Below are 27,514 nucleotides of genomic sequence, written 5' to 3' on the forward strand. Positions count from 1 at the left end.
AAAGTCACTGTTCGTCTGCATAGTCCTCTACCATCGCTTGGGTGTGTAGATCCATCAGAATCTCTAGTGCTGTCCAGCAAAACAAAGGTAGAGTTTGATTGTAAAAGACGCTAAATCAACTCCTAATAAATAGTTTGGATTCTTCCTGCCATAATGTTTACTTAAGAAGAATGTTTTGTGTGTCCTGGAGAGTACAGAAATGACTTGCAGTCTTTGCCTTGTTGACAGAGAGAATGACATCACTCCGGTTCTGGACCATACTTTCTGCGTGGAGCACAACGCTTTTGGCAGGATTCTGCAACATGAGCTCAAACCAAATGGAAGAAATGTTTCTGTTACAGAGGAGAACAAGAAAGAATATGTGAGGTACCACCAGAGGAGGTTAAATGTTATCCTCTCATAATGCAGAGGTGGTGGTCAGTCTCAGTTTCTCTGTCTCTCTCCCCACTCCTTGACTTGCACCAGTTTGTGTGTTCAGAACATTTCAGTTCTGTAGTGCAACTGTGGGTCAAAGTTATCCAGTGATCTCTGTGCGCTTCTAGTTGCTGGAGACACCTTAATTTTTGCCACCTCGTGTCTTCTATTTGGCTTCGGAATCTCATTCTTACGATAGCCTTGACTGCCAGTGTGGTGTAGTGGTTAAGAGCGGTAGACTCGTAATCTGGGGAACCGGGTTCGCGTCTCTGCTCCTCCACATGCAGCTGCTGGGTGACCTTGGGCCAGTCACACTTCTTTGAAGTCTCTCAGCCCCACTCACCTCACAGAGTGTTTGTTGTGGGGGAGGAAGGGAAAGGAGAATGTTAGCCGCTTTGAGACTCCTGAGGGTAGTGATAAAGCGGGATATCAAATCCAAACTCCTCCTCCTCCTCCTCTTCTTCTTCTTCTTCTTCTTCTTCTTCTTCTTCTTCTTCTTCTTCTTCTTCTTCTTCTGCCACACAGTTGCTGCTGAAGCTGTAGGCCAGAGGTGGTCTTGATGGGTCTTGCAGTGTATTTTGCAGAATACATTTCTCATCTTGTACCACTCGGTGTTCTTCTTTGTGGCTGTGACTTTCATCTGCTCTGCCTCTTTCTCCCTATAATTGTATGCAGCTTGTTGCTATGATCAACACAGAATTTGTAACTGGTCACGGATGTACACATTGGATGATGACTTTACTCAGATCTGCCTCCTTTAGGTGGTGGGAATTGGCAGCATAATTGGGGCCTGCAGTGCCATGCATCTTCCCCATTTACATGTTTTAAGAAAGCTGCACTGACACATGGACCCCAGTGGTGCTGGAGATTGGGCAGGCATGCTGCCCACCATGCACAGGGATGAGATCCCTGCAAAAAATATTGTTTGCTCCTCCCAAAGTATTCCTCGTTTGGGAGTTCCTGGGGGGAAAAAGCAAAATCTTGAGTGTACCTATTTTGCTGCAAGTTATATTTCACTTGAAGGCTTCTGCATTCAGTTCTCACTTTTGATTCGCTCCCTGTCCCCAGGTTGTACGTTAACTGGCGGTTCATGAGAGGAATTGAGGCCCAGTTCCTGGCTCTTCAGAAAGGCTTTAATGAACTTATTCCTCAACACCTACTGAAGCCTTTTGACCAGAAGGAGCTTGAGGTATTGCATCCTTTTCTCCATTCAAATGACGGTGTGGTTCGTGGGTTCTGTTAAGTGCCCTGGGGGAGGGGGGAGGAATCCTCCTTTTCATATTGAATGGGACAGTTTTGCCTGAAGCTGCTGGGCATGCTAAGCCTGCTCTTTGCTCCTCACTGCTGCTTAAAGAACACTGGTGTTCTACGTGCACCCATCAGAAAAGATTGTTGAGTGGCTGCTTTTGCACATCAACAAAATGCAGGGAAAGGATATGCAAACTCCAACCTCCAAAGCTAGACAAAAATACTGAGCTGGGTGAGGACAAAACTATCTCCCCAGGATAATAAAATGCCCCCAAAACCAGAGGTTTGGGCACCATTAGGAAAGTGGAACCTTTTTGTATTGGCTGACATACCTTCATGATCTCCAGGTGTGCATAGCAATTTGATGGCTTTGAGTGGTCGACTCACAATACAGATTAACCAAACAGCTATTTTTTGTGATCAAATCTTTGTTAAAAAATTCTCGATCACTTAGGAAGATCCACTGGGTCAAAACGCTTCTGATCTCAAGGCAGTATCTATTTTTCATTTCCCACAGCAGTTTGATGTTCATTTATTATCGTAGATTGGTGGTATTACTTGTATTTTAGTAATAGTTGGATGGTGCCTTGTCCGCCTCCTTCCAGCAACTCCTGCAGCCAAGCTGGTGCCAGGATCCCCAGACACGCTGCCCAAGCTTGTGCCCTGGGAAAGTTGCTTAGGGGCTGCTAATACAGTGGTTTGACGTCAACCCCCAAAGTGCCCCTATTCTCTCTCGAGACAAATGGATGTCAACAACAATACAACAACAAGTAATCAGCACATAAAAGGTTTGGCCAGTCCTATATCCAGGAGGAAATGAAATTCAAAAACCTAGGAAAGACACTTAACTGTGGAATTAAATGGTGTGCATAGCGGATACAGAGAGTTCTGTTTGTGTGTAAAAGGTAAGGGTACCCCTGACCGTTAGGTCCAGTCGCAAACAACTCTGGGGTTGCGGCGCTCATCTCGCTCTACAGGCCCAGGAGCCGCCGTTTATCCGCAGACAGTTTTTTCGGGTCATGTGGCCAACATGACTCAGCCGCTTCTGGCAAACCAGAGCAGCGCACGGAAATGGCATTTACCCTCTCTCTGGAGCTGTTCCTATTTATCTACTTGCACTTTGATGTGCTTTTGAACTGCTAGGTTGGCAGAAGCAGGGACCGAGCAACGGGAGTTCACCCCGTCTTGGGGATTCGAACCGCCAACCTTCTGATCAGCAAGTCCTAGGCTCTATGGTTTAACCAGCAGCACCACCCGCGTCCAAGTTGTAAATACTTGTGCACTCTGCGGCAGAAGGTGTGAATGTGTGGCTCCTGATTTGTACGGCGTCTTTCCACACACAGAGAGAACAGTATATCACAAAATCAACAGTCGCATGACAGTTTCACAATAACAGAAATAATAAAAGAGCAACACAGTAGCCAGTAAAACAGCATACAACTCACCCACCCACCCATATTTCAAATCTATAAACGTTCTGCCCCTTACATTGTGTATTTCTGATCCATCAGCTCATCATAGGTGGCTTGGATAAGATCGACTTGAATGACTGGAAGTCCAACACACGCCTGAAGCACTGCATGGGAGACAGCAATATTGTCAAGTGGTTCTGGCAAGCGGTGGAAGCCTTTGATGAGGAGAGAAGGGCCAGGCTGCTGCAGTTTGTGACGGGCTCCACGCGGGTTCCCCTCCAGGGTTTCAAGGCTTTGCAAGGTGACTGATAGGGGTGCTGAGTTAGCACGCTTGTGCAGAGGGCTGCCCATGGCGCACCCAGTTAACCTGCCACCAGTTCCTCCTTGGTGATTCTGCCCTTTGTTAGCTATACCATGAATTGTTCCATCTGTGCCACATGGAATTGCCTTATATTGGAGCCAGTCCGTTGGTACCTCTAGTCCAATACTGTCTGCTCATAACAGGCAGCAACCTTCCAGGGTCTTGGGCAAAGGGTGTGTGTGCTCACTCCCATTTTGTTTCTCTCTAGACTCGTTGGCCTGTGTGTGTGTGTGTGCACATGCGCACCTCTGTGCTTAGGATCTGTGACTTCCCAATCTCTGCCTCGCTGCTGTCAGGGTTTATACGTGTCAGAAATGACCAGTGTGCTCATAGTTGTGTTTTTGAAGGGCCTTAACTAGAATGTCTGTTTGCAAGGTTCTACAGGCGCCGCAGGACCCAGGCTCTTCACTATCCACCTGATAGATGCAAATACAGACAACCTTCCAAAAGCTCATACTTGGTAAGGCTGCTTTTCTGCCCACCCTGCTGTGGTGAAGTGTGCCTGTGCGAATGTGCCCTCAAGTCTGCCCAGATGAAACAGCAAAGCTTTACCAAAAGTAAATGGTGTTGTAGTGATGTTTGGTGTACGTCTAGAAACTTAAGGGAAAACCTTCCCTTATTATTAGGTGGTTGGAATGAAAGTTAAAGAGTGATTAGAGCTATTTTGGTCAAAGTTTAATCATACTCAAATACAGCAAAGTACTGTTAAAACATTCATGAATGGTGGAGGCAGCAGTCTATGGATTCTAAATGTTTTTAATTCCATGTTTTATATGGCACAGTAGAAAAAGAATCAATTAATGTTGGAAGCTGTATGAGCAAAGACCCCATTCAGCTAATTACACCCATGTTTTGACTAACAGTTTGCAGATGTAAGGGCCTAAGTAAATGATGCGTGTTAATGCTTGTGGCAGCTAATCTTTAATAAAAAATAGGCTGCTTTGAACAAGCCCAATTTAGAATGGAGAAGCAGCCAGGTGCTAGAAAGGGTGCCTCGCTTTCACCTCACTGTCCGCCTTTCTGCTCCAAAGCCACCTCTCCTCTCCCCCCCCCCCCCTGCTTTGCACCCGTGGGACTTGTAGTCCCAAACTCCCCATTGGCACCAGGTTGGGGGAGGCAGCCACGCTGTAGAGAAAACAGCAAGCTCCCATTGGAAGCAAACATCCTGCCCTGTTTACTGCTGGCTGGCTTCTCACTGGGCCATCAGCTGTTTCAATTTCTGTGATCCCGGAAAGGCTTTGAAATAATGTATTAGTGAAGGTTGGCATCTTTCCTAGCAAACTATTAACAGCTAAACATTAGGAAAAGCCAGAATTCTGTTACAATCCCTCATAGCGATACAGCAGATGCAAATGGCCCAACCAAAACACCAGCCTTTTCCAAGGGCCGGGTGAAGAGTTGCATTTTGAGTTGGTGTCAGCAGCAGGGCCCTAACGCCAATCTCTTGCCTTCTGCAGCTTTAACCGAATTGACATTCCGCCTTATGAGTCCTACGAGAAGCTTTATGAGAAGCTGCTGACAGCTGTGGAAGAGACATGTGGGTTTGCAGTGGAGTGATTGGGCAACCAAAGGAAACAGATACTACTAGCTCATGGACCACCAAATCAAAAAGCTGTAAGAAGAAGCTTGCTGTGAACTTCTTTTGTCCAAAGCATTGCGACGCTTGACAACTGGGGGAGTGGAGGCTGCTTCCTCTCCTTACTTCCTGTGGTGGTGTTGGGGGGGGGGGCTTTTGTTGGGGGTTCCCAACCATACTTTTCTCCCCTTTGTTACAAAAAATTCCCCCTCCCCATTTTTTCCCCATGTCCCATGAAACAAAAGGCAGCCAGGTTCAGCATTTGGTTTTGGTTACCCAAGATATTCTGCTAGACTCGTAACACATATTGTGATAAGGTCAATGACCTGTGGTCTTTTTTTATAGGAGTATCAAACTGTAGTTGAGTATCTTGAGATTGGTTTGCTGAGGACTTTTCAACTGGTAGGTGTATCTGGATGTTTTGTCTTAATGCAGTCCTGAGCCCTTGTAGCATCCGGAAGCATCCTATGGAAACGAGACTGGCACCGGGATTCCAAATTGCACATTTCAGAATACCCATTAAAGAACAGTTAGCAGGAAACGGCTCCGTAGGTGCAGACAGCTGAAGGTTATTCCTTGAGAGGGAGCTTTTTGTCCAAGTGTGGTGGCTTGGCTCTTAAGAGAGAGGAACCCAGAAGAGTCCAAGCCATCTTGAATTGGGAGGTAAGTTTTCATTCTGGATGCTTTGTACATGAGGCAGATTTGTTCTGTGGACTTGCTTCCCTTTCTGTGTGTGATTGAAGGCTTGTGTTAGAGAATGTGGCAGTGGGGAATGGGCCACATTGTCAGCAGCCTGAAAAAGTTTTTTCCTGGCATTGTTTTTTCAGATTCTTTTTTTTTTTTTACTTGAAACTGCAGAAATTCTTTTAAGAGGAAATAGCTAAAAGCAAAACTAATGGAACCAAGTTCCGTCGTTGAGCCACTGGGAGTGGAAAATGGCTCTGTTGAAAGATGAATATATAATAAAGATCTAACACAGGGGTTTTAAGCCTACAGATACTGAGTAACCCAGAGTACTGCTTTCAAACTCTTCTCCACCCTGACTTTCATATATCTGAGGCTAATGTTCAAGGTTGGTGTCAAGTCATTGGTTTCACACAGCTTCTCAGATGCAGGAGAATCAACCCTGTCGGGTTAACCACATCAAACAGGTTTTTCAGTTTCCACAACAAGAAACAAGGCAGTGTTTTTAACAACATAACATTTTCTTGGCAAAAAGGTCAACTAGTAATCAATTGTGATTCAGTTCATAAGACTCCCCCCCCAATATATATCTTAAAATTGTTTTAAGCAAAGATGCATATTAACCGTTACTTTGGACAAGTAAGGACATTGGGGTTCAGCCATGGGTCAAATGGTTCTTTTACCTACAAGGATATTTCTGTTGTTCATTTTTATTTTTATTTTTAAAACATTGAATTTGACAATAGCTTTAAACTGTGATATGACAGATTTAAGGTAGATACCTGTCAGAGTCCTAAAATCTTTCTTTCCTGTTGTTAACCGTATTTTTTTTTGTGATGGACACATGAGGATTATATTTGAGAAAGGAATTCTTTTTATTTTGTGTTTTTTGCACCATGTGGCTAAGTGTTGGATTTTTTTAGGTGAGCTAAGGTTTAACTTGAAATTGCCTTTTGAATCCAGGCGCACTTAAGGGACCAGTTAGCTACAGCTAAGTTATTTAGGAAGGGAAGTGTATCAAGGAGGTTTGAGGGATTTTGGATTCACATATTTGGATAAGCATCTTTGTAGTACTCTGGATAATAGAAATCTCATGATCTTGCCAAATGTCTGTGGAGATCAGATGTTGTTATTGGACCCATTAGCCTTGTCAGTGGAATTTGAATGCACAAGGTTTCGTAGAGATAGGAACGTCACACGAAAAGGTTTTCACAAGTCATTTCCATGCAAATCTGAGGTGGTGGAAGCGAAAGGTCTTCCTTGAGCACAGAGGCTGAACAGGTTGCCCATGTGAGAATAGCAACAGTTAGCAATGGCGACTCTTCACCTGGAGGTGAATCTTAATGTGACTCTTGCCATGTGGTTTCAGCTTCTGTACGGTTGGAGCCCACACCATGCCAACGACATTTGAGATGGAGAAGTAAGCGAGCAGGTGGCCACAGATGTGGCAGGCATGCTCCAAGGGCAGCATGAGCATTGGCCCCGAGTCCGTGTTCAGGCCCTGAGCACATGGCGCCTCTGTGATAATAGTGCAGAAGATTGGGGGGACTTCTATCTCCAGGGTATTCTTTACATTTCCCATTTTGTGTCACTGTTCCAACACCCAAGAGCCCAAACAGACTGTTTGCTGCATCTTAGCTTGAGGCGGCAGCAGCAGCAGCAGGGATCAAAGGAAAAAAGTAGACCAAAGGTTTTTCCCCCCAGGGTGCTGGCTAGAGCGGCACAGACCACTTGCTTCTGCTCAGGCTGAAACTTCCACATTTCCTCCCTGAACAAGAGAGGGTATAAAATATAAGTGGGAAAGTGGGATTCTTGCTGCTACAATCTGCTGAGCTTCAGCACAGTCTTTGCTGAAAGCTTTTCAGCAGTCAAACCATCCAAAGGACACACAACAGACTTGATGGTTTTATATTTTCCCTGCAGTGGCCTCTTGGTAGATTCAGGCCCTCCGGGCTTGCAGCAAGTCCATGGAAGTCTACCCTAAGGCAGATGGAGGTGGTGAAGGGAACAGGAAGCTTCCTGCTCTTACACAACTGACTTGCCGGCAGTACACCTTTCCCCTCTCCCCCATGCAGGAGGTGGTGAAAGGGCTGTTTCAGTTGAGACAGAGGCACAAGAGCAGGGCTACGTGCTTCCTCTTCCCCCAAGCAGCTTATCACATCCAAAGTCTCCTTTAATCTAAAATCTCCAGTATGTCTAGCAGTGTAGGTCAGTGATGCAAATCTGTTTTGTTTGTTTGTTTGTTTGCTCTTTTGTTTAGTTGCCCTGAAATGCATCATCCTTTGTTTATGCACTCAGGGATGTAGGAGATTGCCACTCCTTTTGTGTTACCAATTGGAAAGGTATGAGTGAGTAGCCCAAGGTCTAACCGTGACATATTGGAGCAACTTTTTGTTTCTGAAGAGGCTGCTTGTTCAGCATGGGGTGTGGTTTATGAAACCTCAACTATCATTCAGACGCCTCTTTCCCCCACTTCCTTAGTCCATTGCCCAGTATACTACACTGTAGAGCACAGAAAGATTTCCAGAAATGCAGTACATATTTGTTCCTACTCAGTTAACTTTTTTTTTTGTTCCTCAACCACTTTATAATGTATTTTTTAACTTATTATTTTGTAACGTCTTGTTTTTAAGTATTGCTGCTACTCCTTGTTACTCTTCTCACCATTTTTATTGCAAATTTTATTTTGTGAAAAAGTTGTACACTAATGTTCTTCATTTTATGTCTAAATCAAAGTATTTAAAGAAATACTAGTTCTATTTAACGTGGTTATGGAGCCAGCTGGAATAAACCGTGATTGTATAGCAGGCTGGGCCCAGGAGGTCATGTTCATTTTTGTTACATATGCAATAAACTCTCACAACTTTAAATTTGTGTAAAATCTTTAAAAATGTTTCCACTGGTGTGTTAGATGCACCAGAAATGCAATACTAATCATTTTAGCTTTCATTGTGAATAGGAGGCTCCCTTAGGCCAGGTAAGATTATTTGTTCCTTTTGACCAGGGCAACTCACCTAGAGCTCTGCAGCTCTCACCTGCATCGTCCTTTGTCACTGGGTGTGGTGACTGGGGCTGGTGGGAACTGGATCCCCACAACATCTGGAAGGTACCATGATGGCTTCCCCTGATCTAGGATAGTATTGTCCACTCTTTCCCACCACCTGCCCTGCAGATCCTTTTTAACCAGAGGTGCCTGGCACTGAATACGGGACCTCTAGCATGCAAAGCATTTTTCTTTGTCCTTTAAGTCTGGCCCCTTTTTATATAGCATCTTGCCTGCTCACCTGTGAGAAGGAACATCCTTGTAAAATGATGGTGCTGAGCCACGAGAAGAAGTGTGTGGGGTCAGGAAAGCCAGTTTTGTTTCGTTTTTTAGAAAAGAAACTGTGGATAGATTTGCAATCTGCCACATGATGGCTGCCCTGAACATTTCCTCCCTGCTTGGAAGCAAAGGGGTATGCGGACTTATAATCGAGATGCACCAGAGCCACGTGCTCTTCCAAAACCTGACTTATGGGCACATGCAGAGTAATGATGGTGCTCCTTCCTGGATGGCAGAGTCATTAATACTCCTGATGGATGTTCTCTTTTTCTTTTGGGCTTGGAGGAACAGAAGGTCTTGGCCTGCCTTCTTGCTGGCTCTCCTCCTTCCTTGGATATAGAACAAAGCGTGTCATTGTGCCCAGGTTGAGACTGCAGGCCCTGGCAAAGCTTGTCCTGAGCAGAAGCACTTGCATGACAGTGGCGTGCTGATGGATCGACTTGGACAAAGCTCGCCTGTCCGGCTGCTTGCCTGTAACCATTACTTTCCCTTCCCTGACTCCACATGTGCTCTCCTGGAAGGTTTGTGCTTGCACACTGGACACGTGAGCTGGATGGGTTGCACGTGTCTTTTCCTAAGAGCACAGTCTCCAACCTGCCAGCTCCGGCAATTTCCCTCACGTTGACTTGCCTTTGTGCTGGTCCCATAACCCCTGTGAATTGCAGAGGATCTTGGGGAGATTACAAAAATGCTTGCTCAGGGCATCAGCTCAGCTTGTTGGCAGGGCTGGCTCAAGGCGGGTGGGGGGCTTAGCAAGTGACCTTAGCAGGGACCCCTCTTGCTGTGATGGTGCCCAGCCACAGGTTTAACTAGTCATACACTCCAACATATCTCCGATGAAAACAGGGATGCCCTAAGGAAAAGTGGGACTTTCCGAGATCAAATCAGAAATTGGCTTCTGTAAATCTGGGACTGTCCCTGGAAAACAGGGACCCTTGGTGGGTCTGTAGTGGATTGTGGCTGTTTTTAATTTCTTACAGTGGCCTGTTGCAATGTGATATTGGGGCCATTGCAGGACAGTAGAACGGCCACACGCTGCTCCCATCACCAGGGAAGTCACGGCATGCATCAGTGTTGGTGGGCCTTACTGGGACCCCAGCAGCTTATTCCTTCTGGTGACTGACACCAGGCCTGGAGGTTGGGCTTCACTAGCAATCTCCTTGCTTTCCTCCTGCCGGCAGGTGAAGATTTTTCTATTCCAACAGGCCTTTGGGAACTGACTGCTTTTGAGGAAAGGGCTGGTGCTGTGTTTTAATTCTATTAGTGCCTTAATTACACTTTAATGATTGCCTTCTCTTACGTTTTTAGCTTGCTGTATTTTATCTGTGTTAGCTTCCATGTGTTGGAGGAAAGGTGGGATATTATTAATATTCAGTTCTTCTTTTTGGGGGTACTCAAGGGTACGTAGTATCAAAACCTCCCCCCCCCCCCATGTTAAAAGTGTGGCACTTACTGTTACAACTTCATGCTAGGTACTTGCACCTTTTTTTCTTTAAAAAACCTCCCAGTGATAATAATAATTTAATTTTAAAAAGCTTTATTGGAGTTTTCAGCAGAAAGAGAAGAACAGAAATAAATAGGAACAACAAAATAATAAATTATTAAATCCATGTGCGCAGTGGGCATCTGCGTCACCCGGCTGAGCTGATTCAGAAAAACACTTGACTCTGCAGGAGACCGCAGCAGGTGAAGACTTGGGAATTTCTGCTTTTCTCAGATAAGGAATTGGTGCATGCAAAGAATAAGAACCGATCATTCTTTCTAGGAAAGAGGAAAGTGGGCTCCCCTGCATGCTGGCCATGCAAACCCAAAACACAGAAGCTGGATTCCATTTTCTTTCATTTCATTTGTACCCCCACCTTCCTCCAAGGAGCTCAAGGCAGCAGATCTGATTCTATTCCCCACCCTGGGCCTGTCTTGTCTCTATCTACTCTCTCCATGGCATGTATAATTTTTTGAACTTAGGATCATAGAATTGTAGAGTTGGAAGGGACCACGGGGTCATCTAGTCCAACCCCCTCCAATGCACGAATCTTTTTGAACAGCAAGGGACTTGAATCCACAACCCTGACATTAAAAGTCTTTACTGCCTCTTGCCTTTTCTCTAAGCGAGAAAATCCCAAACGCTGCAACCTTTCTTTATAGCGGGTATGCAAAACAACTGCTTTTTATATGGGGTAAGGTGCATCTTGGCTTTTGTATTGACACCAGGCTGTCATTGGGCATGGTGATTTTCAGAGTTCAAGGGGTCAGGCCATCTGAAATGAGCCACGGGGAATGGAAGCAGGAAAGAATAGGCAGAGGCTTTGCACTGCAGGTTCTCAGGCAAGCGGAGTTTCCCCAGGGCATGTAAACACAGTGCGATTGTTTCAGTTACACGTGCTTAGACTGACTGTATAGCCAAGGCACAATAGGCCATGGGAACTTGGGCGCTGAGCCAGAGACTTCACTGAACTACATGGTTTTGAAGGACCTGCGTGGTGGCATCTCGGGGACTGGGAGGGAGACAGTACCAGACAGCGAAGGAGAAAGAGCAGCAGCTTCTGATCGTATTCTGCCACATGTCACCAAACCTGTCTGGGATCCCTTTCCATCAAACAGTGCACATTGCTGCTGAACGTGCATCGTTTCCCTGACTGAACTGATCACCTGCCTGAAGCCTCGGAGATGAGGGGACACTGTGCCCCCGCTCCAGCTGCTGTTGGACTACAGCTCCCATCAGCCCTGATCATTGGCTGGTGCTGATGGGAGTTTGTAGCCTGACAGCAGCTGGTGGAGGGGCAGCACAGGCTCCCCATCCCTGTCTTCAAACAGTTATAATGCGCTCCCGTAGCCCCATGCAGTGTGTGGGTCGTAGAGGAATGCATGTTCCTCCCTTTGTGATCTTCCAATTCAACAGCTCCTGATAAGTTTCTGAGTGGACTGGCTGCAGTGTGACGCCAGTTCCTATTTCTGAGCCTGGCCTACCTGACAGGGTGGTTGCAAAGCTTAAATGGGCAAGGGGAGGACCATGACGACACTGCTTCTTGGATGAAGTATGGGATGAAAATCTGACGCACCAAGGAAAACACAATTCAGCAACTTCAGATCATGGAAACTTGCATGTATTTGGGCTTGCACACAGGTGCTCAATTTGCTTCTGCCTATAAAGGATGTAGGGACGTGGGTGGCGCTGTGGGTAAAAACCTCAGCGCCTAGGACTTGCCGATCGTATGGTCGGCGGTTCGAATCCCCGCGGCGGGGTGAGCTCCCGTCGTTCGGTCCCAGCTCCTGCCCACCTAGCAGTTCGAAAGCACCCTTAAGTGCAAGTAGATAAATAGGTACCGCTTTCTAGCGGGAAGGTAAAAGGCGTTTCCGTGTGTTGTGCTGGTGCAGGCTCGCCAGAGCAGCTTCGTCACGCTGGCCACATGACCCGGAAGTGTCTTCGGACAGCGCCGGCCCCCGGCCTCTTAAGCGAGATGGGCGCACAACCCCAGAGTCGGTCACGACTGGCCCTTATGGGCAGCGGTACCTTTACCTTTATAAAGGATGTGGCCTTGTGCAATCTTATTTGGAGGTACGGTAAATCCCATAATAGACCATGGTGGGGCTGAGGTTTTGACCCATGATTATTCAGACACACACACACACACCATTCTCCTCTTGGATTTTCCTAGGCACATTTTCAAAACTATTGTCTAATTCTATGAGTATGAAGGCCTTTTGCACAAACAACGGTTCACACATCACTGTACAAATGTTCCAGAACTGGGGGTTGCCTGATCTGGACAGGTATTTTGTGTGGGTTTCTGTAGCTCCCAGCAGCCAGTCAAGTAAGGAAATTTGGCACTTCTTCCCTCAAGGCTGGTCGAGTGGCTGAACGCTTGTCCCCCTGCCTGGCCTGCCTCCTACTCACTTTTTCACAAGAAGACTTCCTTGTTGCCAATTCCCTGCATCTGAGCCACAGCCAAGCTCTCTGTGTACGTGTGGCTTCCAGACCAGACTGATTCTCCCGAGGAACCCCTCTTGGGCTTGACCTTGATGAGAACAAGGGCGTTCCTCTGCCGACCCCTTAAGTACTCCTTGTAGTTCTTGGAGAGCAGAGTGTAGAGGAAAGGGTTGATGCAGCTGTTGCTGTAAGCTAGGCAGGTCACGAAAAAATTGATGCAGGCCACTGTGGCGTTTGCAAGGCTGCCCGGCTGGCGGCGATAGACGCTGAGCAGCTGCCAGAGCCAAAAGGGAATGAAGCAAGCCCAGTAGGCAAGGATGATGCTAAATATCATGTACAGGACCTTCTGCCGAGAGCACCTCTTCATCGCCTTGGCACTGAAGACGGCTCCCTGAGACCTCCAGTAGGTCCTGGCCAAGTTGATGTACAAGTAGCAGATGACTAGGCCAGGGGCCAAGATGCTGGTGATGAAGAGGACAGTGAGGTAGACTTTGTAGGCCCCCATCTGCCAAGTAGGGTGGCACATGCGCTTGGTCACTCCTCCCTGGCTGCTCGTCCGGAGGTCGATGAGAACCATGGTGGGCAAGGCAAGGAGGAAGGAGAGGAGCCAGACCGAGCAGGTGATGGTCCTCCGGTAGTCTCCAGGCCTCCGGAGTGAGTCCAAGGGCTTGACGACCGCCAGGTACCTCTCTGTGCTCATGATGGTGAGAGTGAAGATGCTGGCATGCATGGTGAGCAGGTCCAGGCTGAAGAGGACCCTGCAGCCCACGTCGCCAAAGTACCAGTCCTTCACAAAGTAGGTGCAGACGACAAAGGGGATGGTGGCCAGGTAGAGGAGATCAGCCAAGGCCAAGTTGACCACGTAAACGTACATGGAGGCAGACAGCCGTACGGAGAGGTTGACAACCACCAACGTGTAGATGTTTCCAACCACCCCGATGACGCACATGACGGACAGAGCGCATCCCAGGAAGGAGGTGGCCAAGACGTCGCTGGCGCTGCCAGTGGTGTTGGAGGGACCGCTGCCATTCTCAAGCAGGCAGGACAGGTTGGCACATGGGCCCAGGTCCATTATATCTGACCCTTGCACTGGGTCAACATGTTCCACCCAAATGGCATGCCGGATTCTTGCCCAATGCACAGTGCAAATAATCCCCCTCCTTGAGCGCGGCGGCTCTGCTCTAATATATTTGCCAACCAGCTGCCACCGCTCTGCTTTTGCTGCTGACTCGACAGCCTTTAAAACAGTTTGGTATGATCAGAGTCCGCGCATAATTTTGCTGAGCAGGAAAGGAACCCCCCCAATGAGGCAGCTGTAAGAGGACAGGAAGGAAAGGCTGCAGGTTAAAGTTTCAGAGCTCCCAAGTCCAAATCTTACCACGTTCCAGCAGGCAGGTGAAGGGAGACGAGAGTGGCTTGGTTCAAAGCAACCTCCTTGTGACTGCCTGTCTTCTTGCCTTTAATCCCTCTGGGCAAACATCCAGCGAGCCACCCTTTGAGAGTGCAGGGCTGGCTCTCCACATCAACTTTATCACGCCGTAAGCATACAGGTGTTTTCTTTGAAGGTTTTGCGGTGGCCCCGCCTGTGCAGATCTCCCAGAAGTTGCTTTCCAGGCACGATGTTTGGCCACAGGTGAGCTGGGCAAAGGATGCTGCTTCGTTCGGAGGGAGAGAACAAGCTGCTTGCCTTGTCGATGCAAGAATGCAAATGGCAAAGAATCCCTGAGCAGGACATGGTTTTGTGGGCGGATTCTGTGCCGCCTGCCAGGGCCGGACCTTGCAAATAATTGGATCTATTGTGACAGATGCTTATGCTTTCTCTATCTCTGGGCTGGGAAGTCTATTCACTGCTGAAAGAGGTGGGAAGGGCCTGGGATTCTTTCTGACAGTCCCCTTGAGGTGGGGCTTCATCCTGTGCTGCTCAGGAAGGAGGAGGCACAGTCAGCAGCAGACTTTTGTATCTTGGAGCAACAGGGTGGATTTTCTTTCCAGCTGCCTCCTTCCCTGCCTGCAGGGCTGTGCAAAGGCGCTGAGGTTGCCCTGCAACCCACAAACAGGATGACTCTCAGTCGCCTTTCGAAGGTGATGCTGGAAAGTGTGCTTCCGCATCCACACGGATGTGCGCTAACAAAACCCTAACCCTGTGAGGGAAGCTGCACATACTGGTGCTTGTGTAGCTGGTTTTACTTCAATTAAGGTTTAAATTTTTTTAATGGTTTCTTTTTTTTTGCATTCTTATATTACATTGGCAAACATTGTCATATTACATTACAGAGCTTATCATATTTTCCAACATGTATACCAAGATTATATACACACTTCATATACCTAAAAAGAAAGAAAAAAGAAAAACAAAGAGAAAAAACAAAAACAACCCCCCAAAAAAATCATATACGTACCAACACATTCAACTTCCTGTCTATCCCATTGTATATTCCTTTTTTTAACAAATGAATGTACTCATATTATCGCACCTTTCTTTTACATTTTATCTAATACATTCCTATAACAATATGTGCCCTTGTTCTTATTTCTCAACTCCGTCTCTCTCCAACATCAATCAAATGCTAGCATAGATAACGGACCTTTACATTATTTTTGACCATATGTTTTATATCTATTCCATTTTCCCATATTTTTAAAATTTGAATTGCCTCTCAGGCTATTTGTCAGCTGCGCCATCTCAGCAAATTCTTATAGCTTAATATTTCCAGTCCGTTATTGTCGTGACTTCTTCTTCCTTCCACCCCTTTGCCACCAAAGTCCGGGCTGCAGCCGTTGCATATAGGAATACCTCCCTAAAGGCCTTCGGGATGTCCCTGCCAACAATGCTTAACAGAAATGCCTCTGGTCTTTTTAAAAAAGTTATTCCAATTTTATTGGTTTCTTTTAGCTGTTTTTTGTTTTAGCTCCAAGATGCCTTGAGTTCGTGTCAGCAGCAAAGGCGGGGTATAAATAAACTAATAATCCTATAGTTGAATCCATCAGTGCATTTAAGAGTGTTTTTCACAGCTCTCCAGAGAGAGGATCGCTGCTTCTGCGACCCAACATCCAACGCAAAGCAAACGCGGTTGGTTTGATCTCATAGCCCCACCTGGTGGCCACGCAGAGCTGGTGCCTAATTATTAGTAGGGGGAAAGTACGACAGTCCGGGCGCTTGCACGCGATCCTGGCCCGCCCCAGCTGCTGATCCTATGCTCGTTTACTTGGAAGCAAGGCAGCGCTGCTTGGATTCCGTGGGATCCGCTTCTCCGGAGGGGAGCTGGTGTGATCTTGCGGGTGGGGGGCGACGAAGTGCGCTCGAAACTCGGAGGGAGAAGGATGCGTGGCTGCTTCAGTCCAGCGGGCAGGATCGGGTCCCCGCGGAGGGATGCGCGCACAATGCGGCGGGAAGAGGGAGTCCGGCGAAAGTGCGGGCCGGGACAGAAGAGGGCAGTGGCGCCAGGCAGAAATCCGTCGGGTGCAGCCTCGGCCGGGAAAGTTGAATAAGATGTAAAAGTATGTTTAATTACTGTTGGAAATATGTTTTAAAAGTAATAAAAACACACACACACACACACACACACATATATATATATATACACACACATACACACACACACATACATACACACATATATCATATATACATATATATAAAAAAACCGGCCCGCGATCCTCGGGTGGAGGGCGGTGTCTAAAGGTAATTAACGGGAATAATAAGAACCAAAACTGGAGGAGAAGCGACGCCGGTTGCAAGAGCAGCGCCACCGTCTTCCTCGCCTGCCGCCTTTCCACCGTTAGAGCATCGAGGCGGATTAAGAGCCGGAAACACATTTGACAAATATCTTGTTCATATTTCATATTTGACAAATATCTTTTTATTTTTATTTTCATATTTTCCTTTAGGTCCCGTATTTCTTTTTCATGCTGGTGTAAGGATGAATTTATTTTCATTTTTTTATAAATTTTAAAAATGCAATAAAGATTAATAATAACTGTAATAATAATATTAATAAAAATAATAAATAAGAGCCTGGAAACAGAGCCGAAGTCGCCGTGAGCAACAAATGCCACCCATCCCGGCCAAAGGCAGGACTCTCCTTCCTCCTCCCATAAAACACGCGCATCTCTCCAGATCCCCAGAAAACAGGCGGATTCCACGTCTTCCTCCCTTTTCGCAAACGCGCATGCGCACTCTCGGGCACCGGAAACTCCTCTCCGCCCCCTCCCGCTCGGAGAGCCGGCCGTCACGTGACCCGAAGACAGCTGGTTGGCAGTTGCGGGATTTCGCCCCCCCCCTTTTCGAGAAACTCTCTGATCCGCGCCTGGAGCGGAGAGTCGCGAGCCGCTCTGCCCCGAGCCCTCCCCTCGTCTCCATGGTCTCTTGGCCCCCGGCCCGCCCCCCCTCGCGGTCACGTGGCGCCCTCGCGCAGGCCGGAAGGAGGCCTGACAGGCCGGAGGCGGAGGCCGAGCGCGGCGAGGAGGAGGCGGGCGGGCAGGAAGCAGGAAGCGCCGCCGGGAGGGCCGAGCGGGAGACGGAGCGAGGTGAGTGAGGGGGCGCGGGAGGGACCGAGCGAGAGGCCGGCCGGGGGGCCTCCGGGGTCTCCCCGCCCGCTCCCCCAGGGGCCGCCCCGCCCGCACCTGCCTCGGTTGCCTGGCAACCGCCCCCCCCCGAGACACCTGCCGGGCCTGGGCGGCCCCTCCAGCCCCCCGGAGGCCGGCCCCGCTCCCCCCCCGTGCTGCTGCTGCTGCCAGCCCGTGTGGGCGTCCCCGAGGCAGCCCCTCCGGCTTCGTTTCGCCTTCCCGGCGGAGAGAGGAGGACGCGGCTCCCCCTTCTCCTCCCCACCGGCCCAAACTTCTTGCTGGCTTCTTGCTGCGGGGCGACTCCGCCTCGGGTCTCCCTCTCGCCGGGCCCCCGGGCCCCCGCTTCCCCCTCTTGCAGCAGCAGCTGCCTTCTCCTCCCCCTGCTCTCCTCATCCTCCTTGGCCAGGGCCAGCTGCTCCCCCGGCCTCGCCAGTCTCGTTTCTCCTCGGGAAGCAGCTCCTCCTGATCGCGGCCGGGATGGCGTCCCCTCCCTGCTTTGCAAGGGTTAATAAAGGAAAAGCAAAGGCAGCAGCACCCTCGTCTGAACTTTGGGGGGGGGGGAGGGGGCGGGGATGCCGTGGTGGATTTGGAGGTCTTCCGTGGTCCAGGGAGGGGAGAGTTGCTGCTGCTGCCGCCGCCCTCTGCTCCTGCGTGGGGACACCTGGTTGGCCGCTGTGAAAACAGGATGCTGGACTAGATGGGTCCTGGGCCTAATCCAGCAAACTCTCCTTATGTCCTGCTCTGTGTTGCGTGTGGGAGCCTCTTATGGCCAGCTTTGAACGTTTGGATTTGGCAGAAGGTTTATTTCCAGGCAGGCGCATGTGTGGTGGTGCCGGGTCACACTCCCCCCCCCCCCAAAGCGCACAAATCTGAGAGGAGTGGTTTGTGAGATTTTGACCAGCTTTGGCCCATCTGAAGCTGATACAGGCTCATCTTCAGAAGGATAAGCAGTATGTGCTACATTCTTAATTTTATTTACACTCTATGCTGAGAGAATACAAACATGCATCTTGCCTCTGCAAAACCAACATGGTTGGGTTGTGTGCCTAAGCCAGGGGTCAGCAAACCTTTTCAGCAGGGGGCCGGTCCACTGTTCCTCAGACTATGTGGTGGGCCAGACTATATTGTGAAGAAGAAGAAAAAAGAACGAATTCCTATGCCCCACAAATAACCCAGAGATGCATTTGAAATAAAACCACACATTCAACTCTGTAAAAACCCGCTGATTTGCAGACCGTCCACAAGCCAGATTTAGAAGGCGATTGGGCCCGATCCGGCCCCTGGGCCTTAGTTTGCCTATCCATGGCCCAAACCAGGGGTCAGCAACCTTTTTCAGCCATGGGCCGGTCCACCGTCCCTCAGACCATGCGGTGGGCCAAACTGTATTGGGGGGGGGGCGGGGAGAAAAGAACAAATTTCTATGGCCAAAAATAACCCAGAGATGCATTTTAAATAAAAGGACACATTCGACTCATGTAAAAACACCCGGCAGGCCCCACAATGCATTTTAAATAAAAGGACACATTCGACTCATGTAAAAACACGCTGATTCCCGGACTGTCCACAGGCCAGATTGAGATTGTGTTTGATGTTGCTTAATCGTGTTGCAATGTGTACTGAGTTTTAAAAGAGGTGTGGTTGCTGAGCAGCCCAACTCCCTTCTTTACCCTACATTTCAACAATTGGTTTTCCCCCATTTGAGATGTACAGATAAGATACTAACTGCCATGCCCAGCATGCAGGGAGCATTGTAAGTGTCATGGCAGACAGCGTCTGAGTCTTAGGGCTGTTCCGCGCATGGCATTGCTCCCCAGAGCCACAATATCGCAACGGGGCCTTCATGTTCAGGGGCAGCAGTCTGGGGAATGCAATGGGACAAGGAGGAAGGGCTGCTGGCCTTTTTCATGTTTAGTTTTTACCACAGCATATTTTCATACTGTGGGTTGACTGGAGCCATGTGAATGGCCACAGTGGGAGTGGGGACCCCGTATGAGATGTTCGGTGTTCTGATTCAGCAGCCAGGCTCTTTTTAGACTGTTGGAGCCTTTTCTTATACTGTATTGAGATCCCCTTGCTACAGGAGGAAAAAGCACATGTGGAATCTTCCCTGGAATGTGACGTGAGGGTTTGTTTCATGAGGAGTGCTGGGTAGTTGAGAGTTCTTTGCGCAGGGTAAGAGTTGCACCAAAATGACTAGTATGATGTGCTTTGAACACTTGGGGGCTGTGTTATTCACAGCCACCTCCTCCAGTTTTTTGTTTTTGTTTTAAAACTATTTTAACACTTTTGCAGCAGTTTTTTGTTTTTGTTTTAAAACTATTTTAACACTTTTGCAGCAGGGATAGGTAACCTATTGTCCTCTGGCTGTTGCAGTTTCTCCAAGCCAAATCTTCGGGGTGAGGGCATGCAAGAAGGAAGAGGTGGTCTATTAATCTGCAGAAATCGCTTTCATAAAGGAAATGGTTGTGGAAGATTAGTACATGCAACTGTGGAGATCTGTTTCTGAAGGGGGTGTGTCTGTTTACCAACTTGTAAAAAGTCTTTCCCTTATGGAATGTGTGTTTGCCAACTCAGTGTCCTCCAGAAATTTGTTGTAAGACAGTGGTGGGGAACCGCTGGTCCACGAACCAAACTTCTCCCGCCAACCCTCCCCATCTAGCCTGCAAGGCCATTTTGGGCAAGCCAGACACTCTTCCATCGTTACACCTGATGTCATATATTGGTAGGGCTTCAAAGGAAGAATCAGGAGATTAGAGTGAGCTCCCAACATTCCTTTTACTGGAACAAGGCATGCTCCCACTGCCCTTCTGCTGATGGACAATGAGAGTGGGCCTTGCTCCAGGAGCCGGAAACAATTGAACAGAAACTGCTTCTCCCACCCAGTGCTGCTCCTTGAACTTCTGAAAACTGGGTGCACAAAGAACAGTGTGAGGCTGCATGTAAAAGGGCTTTCAAACAGCCCTGTTTTGTGCTTTGGAGTCCCGACAATCGGGGCTTCTAAGCACAGCATCACCTGGTGTCATAGTGGTGTCACGTGATTGACAGGGTCTTCCTGATAAATTCAGTCCATCAGGGATTGGAAGGTGAAGATCTGGCCCCCTGGCCAGAAGACATTGCTTTGCTGCTGTAGACATTGCTTTGCTGCACCAGGGAGAGGACTTTCAAAACTTAAATTCAGCATTGATTGGAGGTGTCCTCAACTGTATAACCTGGAGGTTTGCCCCCCTTTGTACCATATTACAGAGATTTCTCTCTCGCTCTGAAATTTAGTTGTAGGAAGCGTTTAGAAAGACAAGAGGCTTAATAAAATCCAATGCTTCAACATTCTTGGACTGGGAGGGCGGGGGGCGGGAATCCAAATTCCTACATGCAGTCGTCAGATTCTTAGACACATGGACAGCTGAGTGCTAGCCAGTGGCGCTTGCCCAGTCCTGTGTGTTGCTGATAAAGAAGAAATGGTTCGGGTGCTCAGTTCTTCCCCAGCTTTCACTGGTCCTTAACTCTTGCAGCAGGATCACTTTCCCTTCAGCATCTTCTGGTTGCAAAAGGCTTTTTTGAAAAAAAGATTTGAGGTTTTAAGTTATATACATTTCAATAGTTTTACAGTAACTTAAACATATCAAAACTTGACTTCCTCCTCTTTCTGCGGTTCCTTACATTAATATTTTTTTTCCATTTCCTGCATATTCTAAATTAACTTATTTTTTCATTCATCTACTTTAATTGTTTCTCTTATGAAACTGCAGGTTATTACAATAACCCTGCCAATTTGTTTACAATTTGTTTGTAAATATTCAATAAACCATTTCCATTTTTTAATGTTATCTTGATTTCTCTCTCTCTCCCCGCCCCGCAGTAAGTTTTGCCATTTCTGCGTAGTCCATAAGTTTTTGTATCCATTCTTCTTTCATCGGGACTTTTTCTTTCTATTTTTGGGCAAATAACATTCTTGCCGCTGTAGTAGCATACATGAATAAATTTCTATACTGTTTAGGTAATTCTGGCCCTGTAATTCCCAAAAGAAAATTTGTTTAAAAATGCTGATTTTTTAAAAACAAATGTTATTTTAAACATCTTTCTCAATTCATTATGTATCAGTAAGCTTTAAACATACTGCGAGACCACATATGATAGAAAGTACCTTTTTTCTCTTCACATTTCCAACACTTATTCAATTTTGATTTATACATTTTTTGCCAGTTTACTCAGTGTTAGATACCATGTATATAACATTTTCATATAGCTTTCTCTTAAACCATAGCATGCTGTAAATTTTATATCCGTATTCCACAATCGTTCCCACACTTCCATAACTATATTATAACCAATATCTATTGCCCAACGTATCATTGAAGACTTGCTCATCCTTTGTCTCCCAATCCAATAATATACTTTTTTGGCAGCACTTTTAAATTCCAACAGATCTCTCTCCAGTTGTGATATTTGTTCCCCAAACCCCCGGGGCTTGTCTAGGTGGGCCTGGGTTGGAGAAAAGGCAGCAGCATCTGAGCAGGCTGCTTGGGAGTTTATTGAGCATATTCAGCCTTTCCTGAACCTTTGGCAGGAGACAGAAAGCTGGGAGGCAGAGGAGGCTTTCGTGCTACATTCTCCCCTTTTTTCCAATCAGCCTCATTTGGGGGTTGCTAATTCTGTTATCTTTGTGTCAGGGGTGTGATGCATCATTTGATTGTATCTCAATATAGAATTGTCCTTGGTGGCTGCTGCACAGCGCATCTTTGGATGAGATCCCGGGAGAGATGCTCGGAACAGTAATTTGCTCAGGGACACGTGGAGGAGGGGTATTGGTACTCCTTCACGCCGTTAAAACGGACTCTTTCAGGTAGCAGAGTGAAGTCACACCTTCAGTTTTAATTAAGAGAAGAAGCATTCCTTAGCTATTGAAAACTTGTCACAACAGAGTTTTCCTGTTATCCAATTTCTGGAAGTAGCGAGGGGTAATGGTGAACCAATTAATTAGGGTGTTGTGGAAGATACGGCTTCGGGCTCCCGTTAGATTATTAGTTTCGCTTTTTAAAAAACTTGACCACTTTCGCTTTTTGAAAAACTTGACTCCTCATTTTCCCCTCCAGGCATTTGGCTTTAGCATTATCTGGCAATTTTGGCACCCAGGGCAGTGCTGAGACTGCTAATGGTTATCTGTTAAGGAGATACATTTACAGTCGTAACTTGGGACTCGGACGTTTTGGCTTCTGAACGCCGCAAACCCGGAAGTGAGTGTTCTGGTTTGTGAATGTTCTTTGGAACCCAAAACATCCGACGGAGCTTCCGCGGCTTCTGATTGTCTGCAGGAGCTTCCTGCAGCCAATCAGAAGCCGCGCTTTGGTTTCTGAACGTTTTGGAAGTCGAACGGACTTCAGGAATGGATTCCATTCAACTTCCAAGCTACGACTGTAGTGGATTTAGACCAGGAGTGGGTAACCTTGGGGTGGGGGGCGGGGAGAGATGCTGCTGGGCCCCAGCTCTCCTTGAGTGTGGGTGGGTGGAAGAGACTTAATGCAGAACATCTGGCGAGGTGAGCCAGCCTGGCTTTAGGCCCTTCAAGGTCATACTAGCAAATGAAGCTGTAGGCTGCATTAAAAAGCCCTTAGTCTGTTTAATCATTTGAGTCGTAGCCTATTGTGATTGATTATGCTTGCATATGAGTAAGAATAGTGTTTCTGAAACATTCGAAAAGAGAGACGCTTCTGTTAAGATGAATGTGTGCTGTGACATTCCTCATCTCAGAGACGTTCCTTCCAGCCTGTGAGAAAATGAAGCAAATAAAAATTAACTTAGTTTACTACACCTGTTATTATTAAATGTTATTAAATAGGAAGGGAGGCCTTTTCATTTGGATGTTAATCCCCATTTAACTCCCCATGGAATCAACACTTATTGTTCGCTTCCCATTTCCAGGGAGCTGAGGTGACTCTCCCACTTTTCAAATTCCTGCTTTTGAGCTCTCCATGGGCATCTGGTGGTGGTCGTTGTCAAATTTCTATACTGCCCTTCATCCTAGGATCACAGGGTTGTTGACAATATAAAAGCACAAAAATATATAACCTAGTAACAGACAAGAACAATACCCCACACCCAGTTTAAAAGGCCATAGGCATAGATTATTTAATTAACCAAAGGCCTGGGAGAAGAGGAATGTTTTTGCCTGGTGCCTAAAGAGATGCAACAAAAGTGCCAAGCGAGCTTCCGGGGGGGGGGGGGAGCATTCCACTGCAGAAAAGTCCCGTTCTGGTGTTGCCAACCTCCGGACTCCTCACGGACGCATCTTATGTTCTTGTTCTTTTAATACGGTGCTTCCAGGAGGAGGATAATTCAAAGGCATTTAATCAATAACTCAGGGGGAGCAGACAGCTTCTGCCAGTCCCAACCAGCATGCCAGGGGTCAGGGGTGATGGGATTGCCCCCCATTGGCTGCCCTTGCCATAGCTGGTTAAACGCTGCTGTTGTAAACAAAAATTGCCCTTTTCCCTTATGGGGTATCCAAGAGCCCGTATAGAGTCCTTACATAGGTTCCCTATTGGTAGGAGAGAATAACAGAGGCCAACCAGAGAATATTGAGAAGCAAAGCAGCTAGTAAGCTTGATCTTTATTGATCTGTTGCAACAGGGTGTTCCCCTCACCCGCAGGAGAGAGGAGGAACCCAGAAAAATGGCACGCAAGGCCTTATAAAGACTTTTGGAATTGCCATGCTGTAGATCAAGACCACCCCCAGAAACATCATACATACATCACAGAAGGGGTGTAACCTAAGACCACCCCTCAGATACATTCCACCTACATCATAAAAAGGCAGTCTAAAACAGAAATTTTGAATGTTGTTTATATCCTGTCTGGCAGGTTAATTGATTGTATTTCCTGGGGAGCCTGGCTAGTCTTTTGTAGTGATAAATACTTCTTTCCTGGGCCAGGTCACAGGCTCACACCCTATTCAAACACAGACATACCCTTAAGACAGGATTTGTGAAGGAAAAGACAATGGGGAGGCTTTTCCAGTTTGACCTTGCAGAGAAAACATTTGGTCAGTTTGGGACAGTTTGGGAATCAAAATGGTTCCAGGTCGGTCTTCCTGTGCTGATCTATGTACGTGCTTGGTTGGTACGCTTATGAACATTACCATATATCTAAGACCTCAAAATTCCTATCACACTGCGGCCTTTCTGGTGAAGAGCAGGTTGCTCTTTTTCCTGGCTGCCGCTGATCCCAGGCCCCCACGTCCATCGGGAAAGCAAAAGCTAATGAACCTGTTTGGCTGTTCAGGCTTGCGTTCCTGGCTGCTGCTCAGAACAATTTCTTCCTTGCTCTGAGGAGGCAGCAGAACTTCCGCAACCCAGTGCTTTGCCCGGTCTGTGATTTGGCTTGCCAGCCATTCCAAGGTGGAGCTGGATTTGCAAGGAGGGAGATTTTAGCAATTGCTGGTCATAGAATCCCAGAAGTTGTAGAGTTGGAAGGGATCCCCAGGGTCATCTAGTCCGGCCCACCCGCAGTGCACAAATCTCAGCTAAAGCATCCATGGCAGATTGCCATCCAACCTCTAGCCCAGGGGTTGGCAAAGTTTTTGTGGCTTGGGCTGGTTCATGGTCCCACAGACCCTGCGGTGGGCTGGAGTGCGCATGTGCACATGCATGTGCAAATGCTATTTCTGGTGCTCCTTCCAGCGCAGAGGAGGCGTGTGCAGCTTCCCACTGGCTGCAGGAGCTTCCGGCGCCGCGGAAGACGGTCCCCGTTCTGCTCCGCGCTGGTTTAGTGTGGCGCACGGGAGCTGAGCGGGTGGCGGGAGTCCCTGAGCGGGCGGCGGGGGTCCATGGGCCGGTTAAACAACCCCCGTGGGCTGCTTGTGGCCCATGGGCCTTAGGTTGCCGACCCCTGTCTAACTGGAGGGTGGGCTGTTCTTGTGCCAGAAAACAGGAGTTTGCAGTGTTGTCTCTGGCATAAGGAGCATGCACAGCAGTACAGTGCAACCTCGTGTTGCCTACCATCGCCCTTGCGAATGTTGCGGGATACGAGCTCCGCTAACCCGGAAGTAGATGCTCCTGGTTGCGATCTTTGCCCTGGGATGCGAGCGGAAGTCATGTGTCGGCAGCGGGAGGTGCCATTAGCGAAAGGGCGCCTCGTGTTACGAGTGGTTTAGGGTTGAGAACAGACCTCCAGAATGAATTAAATTCGTAACTGGAAGCCCCACTGTATCTAGAACAGGAAAGCGCAGTCACATTAGCACAGGGGACTGTTGTTGGACTGTGATATTTAGTTCTAACTTATTGATCAAATACACTTTTTAAATGAAGAACAGCTATTTTATTCATTTTTTAATAGCATTTATATTCCGCTGCTCAAGCGGAGCTCAAAAAGCAGTTTGCATATCATTATAACACCAAGCATCCAATTTTCTAAAAGTTATAAAAGGACGGTCCTTCAGATGCTCCTGTTTTAGAATTTTAGGGTACACACACATAGCTGACACACACTCCACAGAAAACCTCTCCTTCATCCTTCAAAATTTAGGAAATATTCCCTGAGAACAATACACATTATTTTAGCACACAGAGCAGTCCCCAAAAAGCCCTCTTGGCTCTCTTAATTACTCTGAATATTTCTTCTACAGAAGGAGATATCTTGGAGAAACCTTTCCCAGCAGTTACTTACAAATCCTGTCTTAAGGGCATAATTTGGGTATGAATAGGGGGTGGGCCTGTGACCTGGATCCAGGATAAAGTATTTACCATCTCAGTGGCCAGGCTGCCCAGGTAATGCAATCAGTAAAGCATTATTAGGTACCTTGGCAGACAGGAGAGAAGCCAGAATCAACATTTCTATAGGAGACTGCCCTCTTTCTGTGAAGTATGTATGGTGCTTTTTGGGTGGTCTTTGGTTAAGGGGTTGAAACATGCAATCTGGCCAAATGGTTTCTCTGGAATTTTTGTTACAATCAATCATAATTTGATTTTGGACCCTGAATTAGCACTTTTGTCGCTTGAGAGCAACTCTAACCCTGAGTTTTTCTAACTTAGCCGCTCCAGGTGGGAAACAGGAGATAATCATACTTGGCGTTCCTGGTATGCCTGTGTGTGGGAGGCTGGCAGCAGGCCGCTCTCCTAGGTTTGCAAATGTGATTATAAGATGGGCTTTCAGTTTGTGTTTTTTGCAGCATGAGGACTAGAAATTTGTTTCTAATTTACAGCCAGAGCTGCCTAGTCCTGCACATGCTTGCTTGGCAGTCAGCCTTCCATCGCTTACCGCTGGGCAAATTCTGTAGCCAGTAATAGATTCTGTGCTTGCCTGGTGGATCTTCAGGTAAACGGAAGTCCTGTTTGTGGATGGATTAATAACTGCAGATGGGATTTCTGCATATTTGTACAAGGATTTCCTGGATTTCTCCCAGCAGTTGCCCATCTCTCAATTAAAACCCAGCTGCTCAGCTTAATAAGAAAATGAACCTTGTGTAAACTCTGTCTGGAGCAACCTCTACCACGTGGTAAAACCAGAAGTGTGATCCAACTGCTCACCTTGTCCTTTGCAGGTGCTGTTGGCAGAGTGAGTGCCATGCTCTGGAGCTCTTAGCTTTCTAACATGGCAGAGGGAGGTGGCAACGAAGAAGTGATTGACTTGAACAGTTTCCGGAGCCACCGAGGGAAAGGTAAGGAAAATATTCCTGGTTCTTCCAGGTGCAGCATATGAGGCTGGTGCAGTGTGGAATGCCAGTTGCAACCACTTTGATCTGAAAAGAGTCTTTTTCTCAATTGCATTCCCTTCAGCCTCTGGGCCCGAGAGATTCCCCATCCCTTCTCTAAAGCGATACTGCTTCAGGAACCAGTTGCATCTCGCCTTCTCCCTCCCATTCCTAGGAGAGGATTTAATTCAGTAGTTAACTTATCCCTAGGCTATCTTCTGCCACCTGCAGCAGTTCTCTGTTGGTTTGTTTGAGACTGTGGCATGCCTCTGCCCCGGCCAAGACTGTTCCAGTGGTGAGCGGCCTTAGTCAGAGCCCTTG

At 47.5% G+C, this 27,514-nt stretch overlaps 2 protein-coding genes and 1 pseudogene across 5 annotated transcripts in view; 2 read left to right on the top strand and 1 right to left on the bottom strand.

Moving 5' to 3' along the window:
* The window catches only part of SMURF1 (SMAD specific E3 ubiquitin protein ligase 1), a 50,439-nt gene extending 41,874 nt beyond the window's left edge, over positions 1 to 8,565 (top strand). For 2 of the 3 annotated variants that reach the window (XM_081889170.1, XM_081889168.1), the window contains 5 exons: positions 229 to 366; positions 1,483 to 1,603; positions 3,174 to 3,375; positions 3,811 to 3,895; positions 4,893 to 8,565. In XM_081889170.1, the coding sequence (XP_081745296.1) occupies positions 229 to 366; positions 1,483 to 1,603; positions 3,174 to 3,375; positions 3,811 to 3,895; positions 4,893 to 4,992 (646 nt within the window). In that variant the 3' untranslated portion in view covers positions 4,993 to 8,565. The remainder of the gene's footprint in view (positions 1 to 228; positions 367 to 1,482; positions 1,604 to 3,173; positions 3,376 to 3,810; positions 3,896 to 4,892) is intronic. The other variant, XM_081889169.1, reaches the window with a different exon arrangement.
* Positions 8,566 to 12,695: 4,130 nt separating this feature from the next.
* LOC309356442 (urotensin-2 receptor pseudogene) lies at positions 12,696 to 15,166 on the bottom strand (annotated as a pseudogene). The gene has a single exon. The product of its transcript is annotated as a urotensin-2 receptor pseudogene (transcript).
* Positions 15,167 to 17,386: 2,220 nt separating this feature from the next.
* RNF216 (ring finger protein 216) overlaps positions 17,387 to 27,514 on the top strand; it is a 72,354-nt gene continuing 62,226 nt past the window's right edge. Inside the window, exons 1-2 of the mRNA XM_081889121.1 lie at positions 17,387 to 17,472; positions 27,044 to 27,160. Coding sequence (XP_081745247.1) covers positions 27,094 to 27,160 — 67 coding nt within the window. The 5' untranslated portion in view covers positions 17,387 to 17,472; positions 27,044 to 27,093. The remainder of the gene's footprint in view (positions 17,473 to 27,043; positions 27,161 to 27,514) is intronic.

This window comes from Podarcis melisellensis, assembly GCF_964234715.1.
Source record: "Podarcis melisellensis genome assembly, chromosome: 14".
Taxonomy (NCBI): domain Eukaryota; kingdom Metazoa; phylum Chordata; class Lepidosauria; order Squamata; family Lacertidae; genus Podarcis; species Podarcis melisellensis.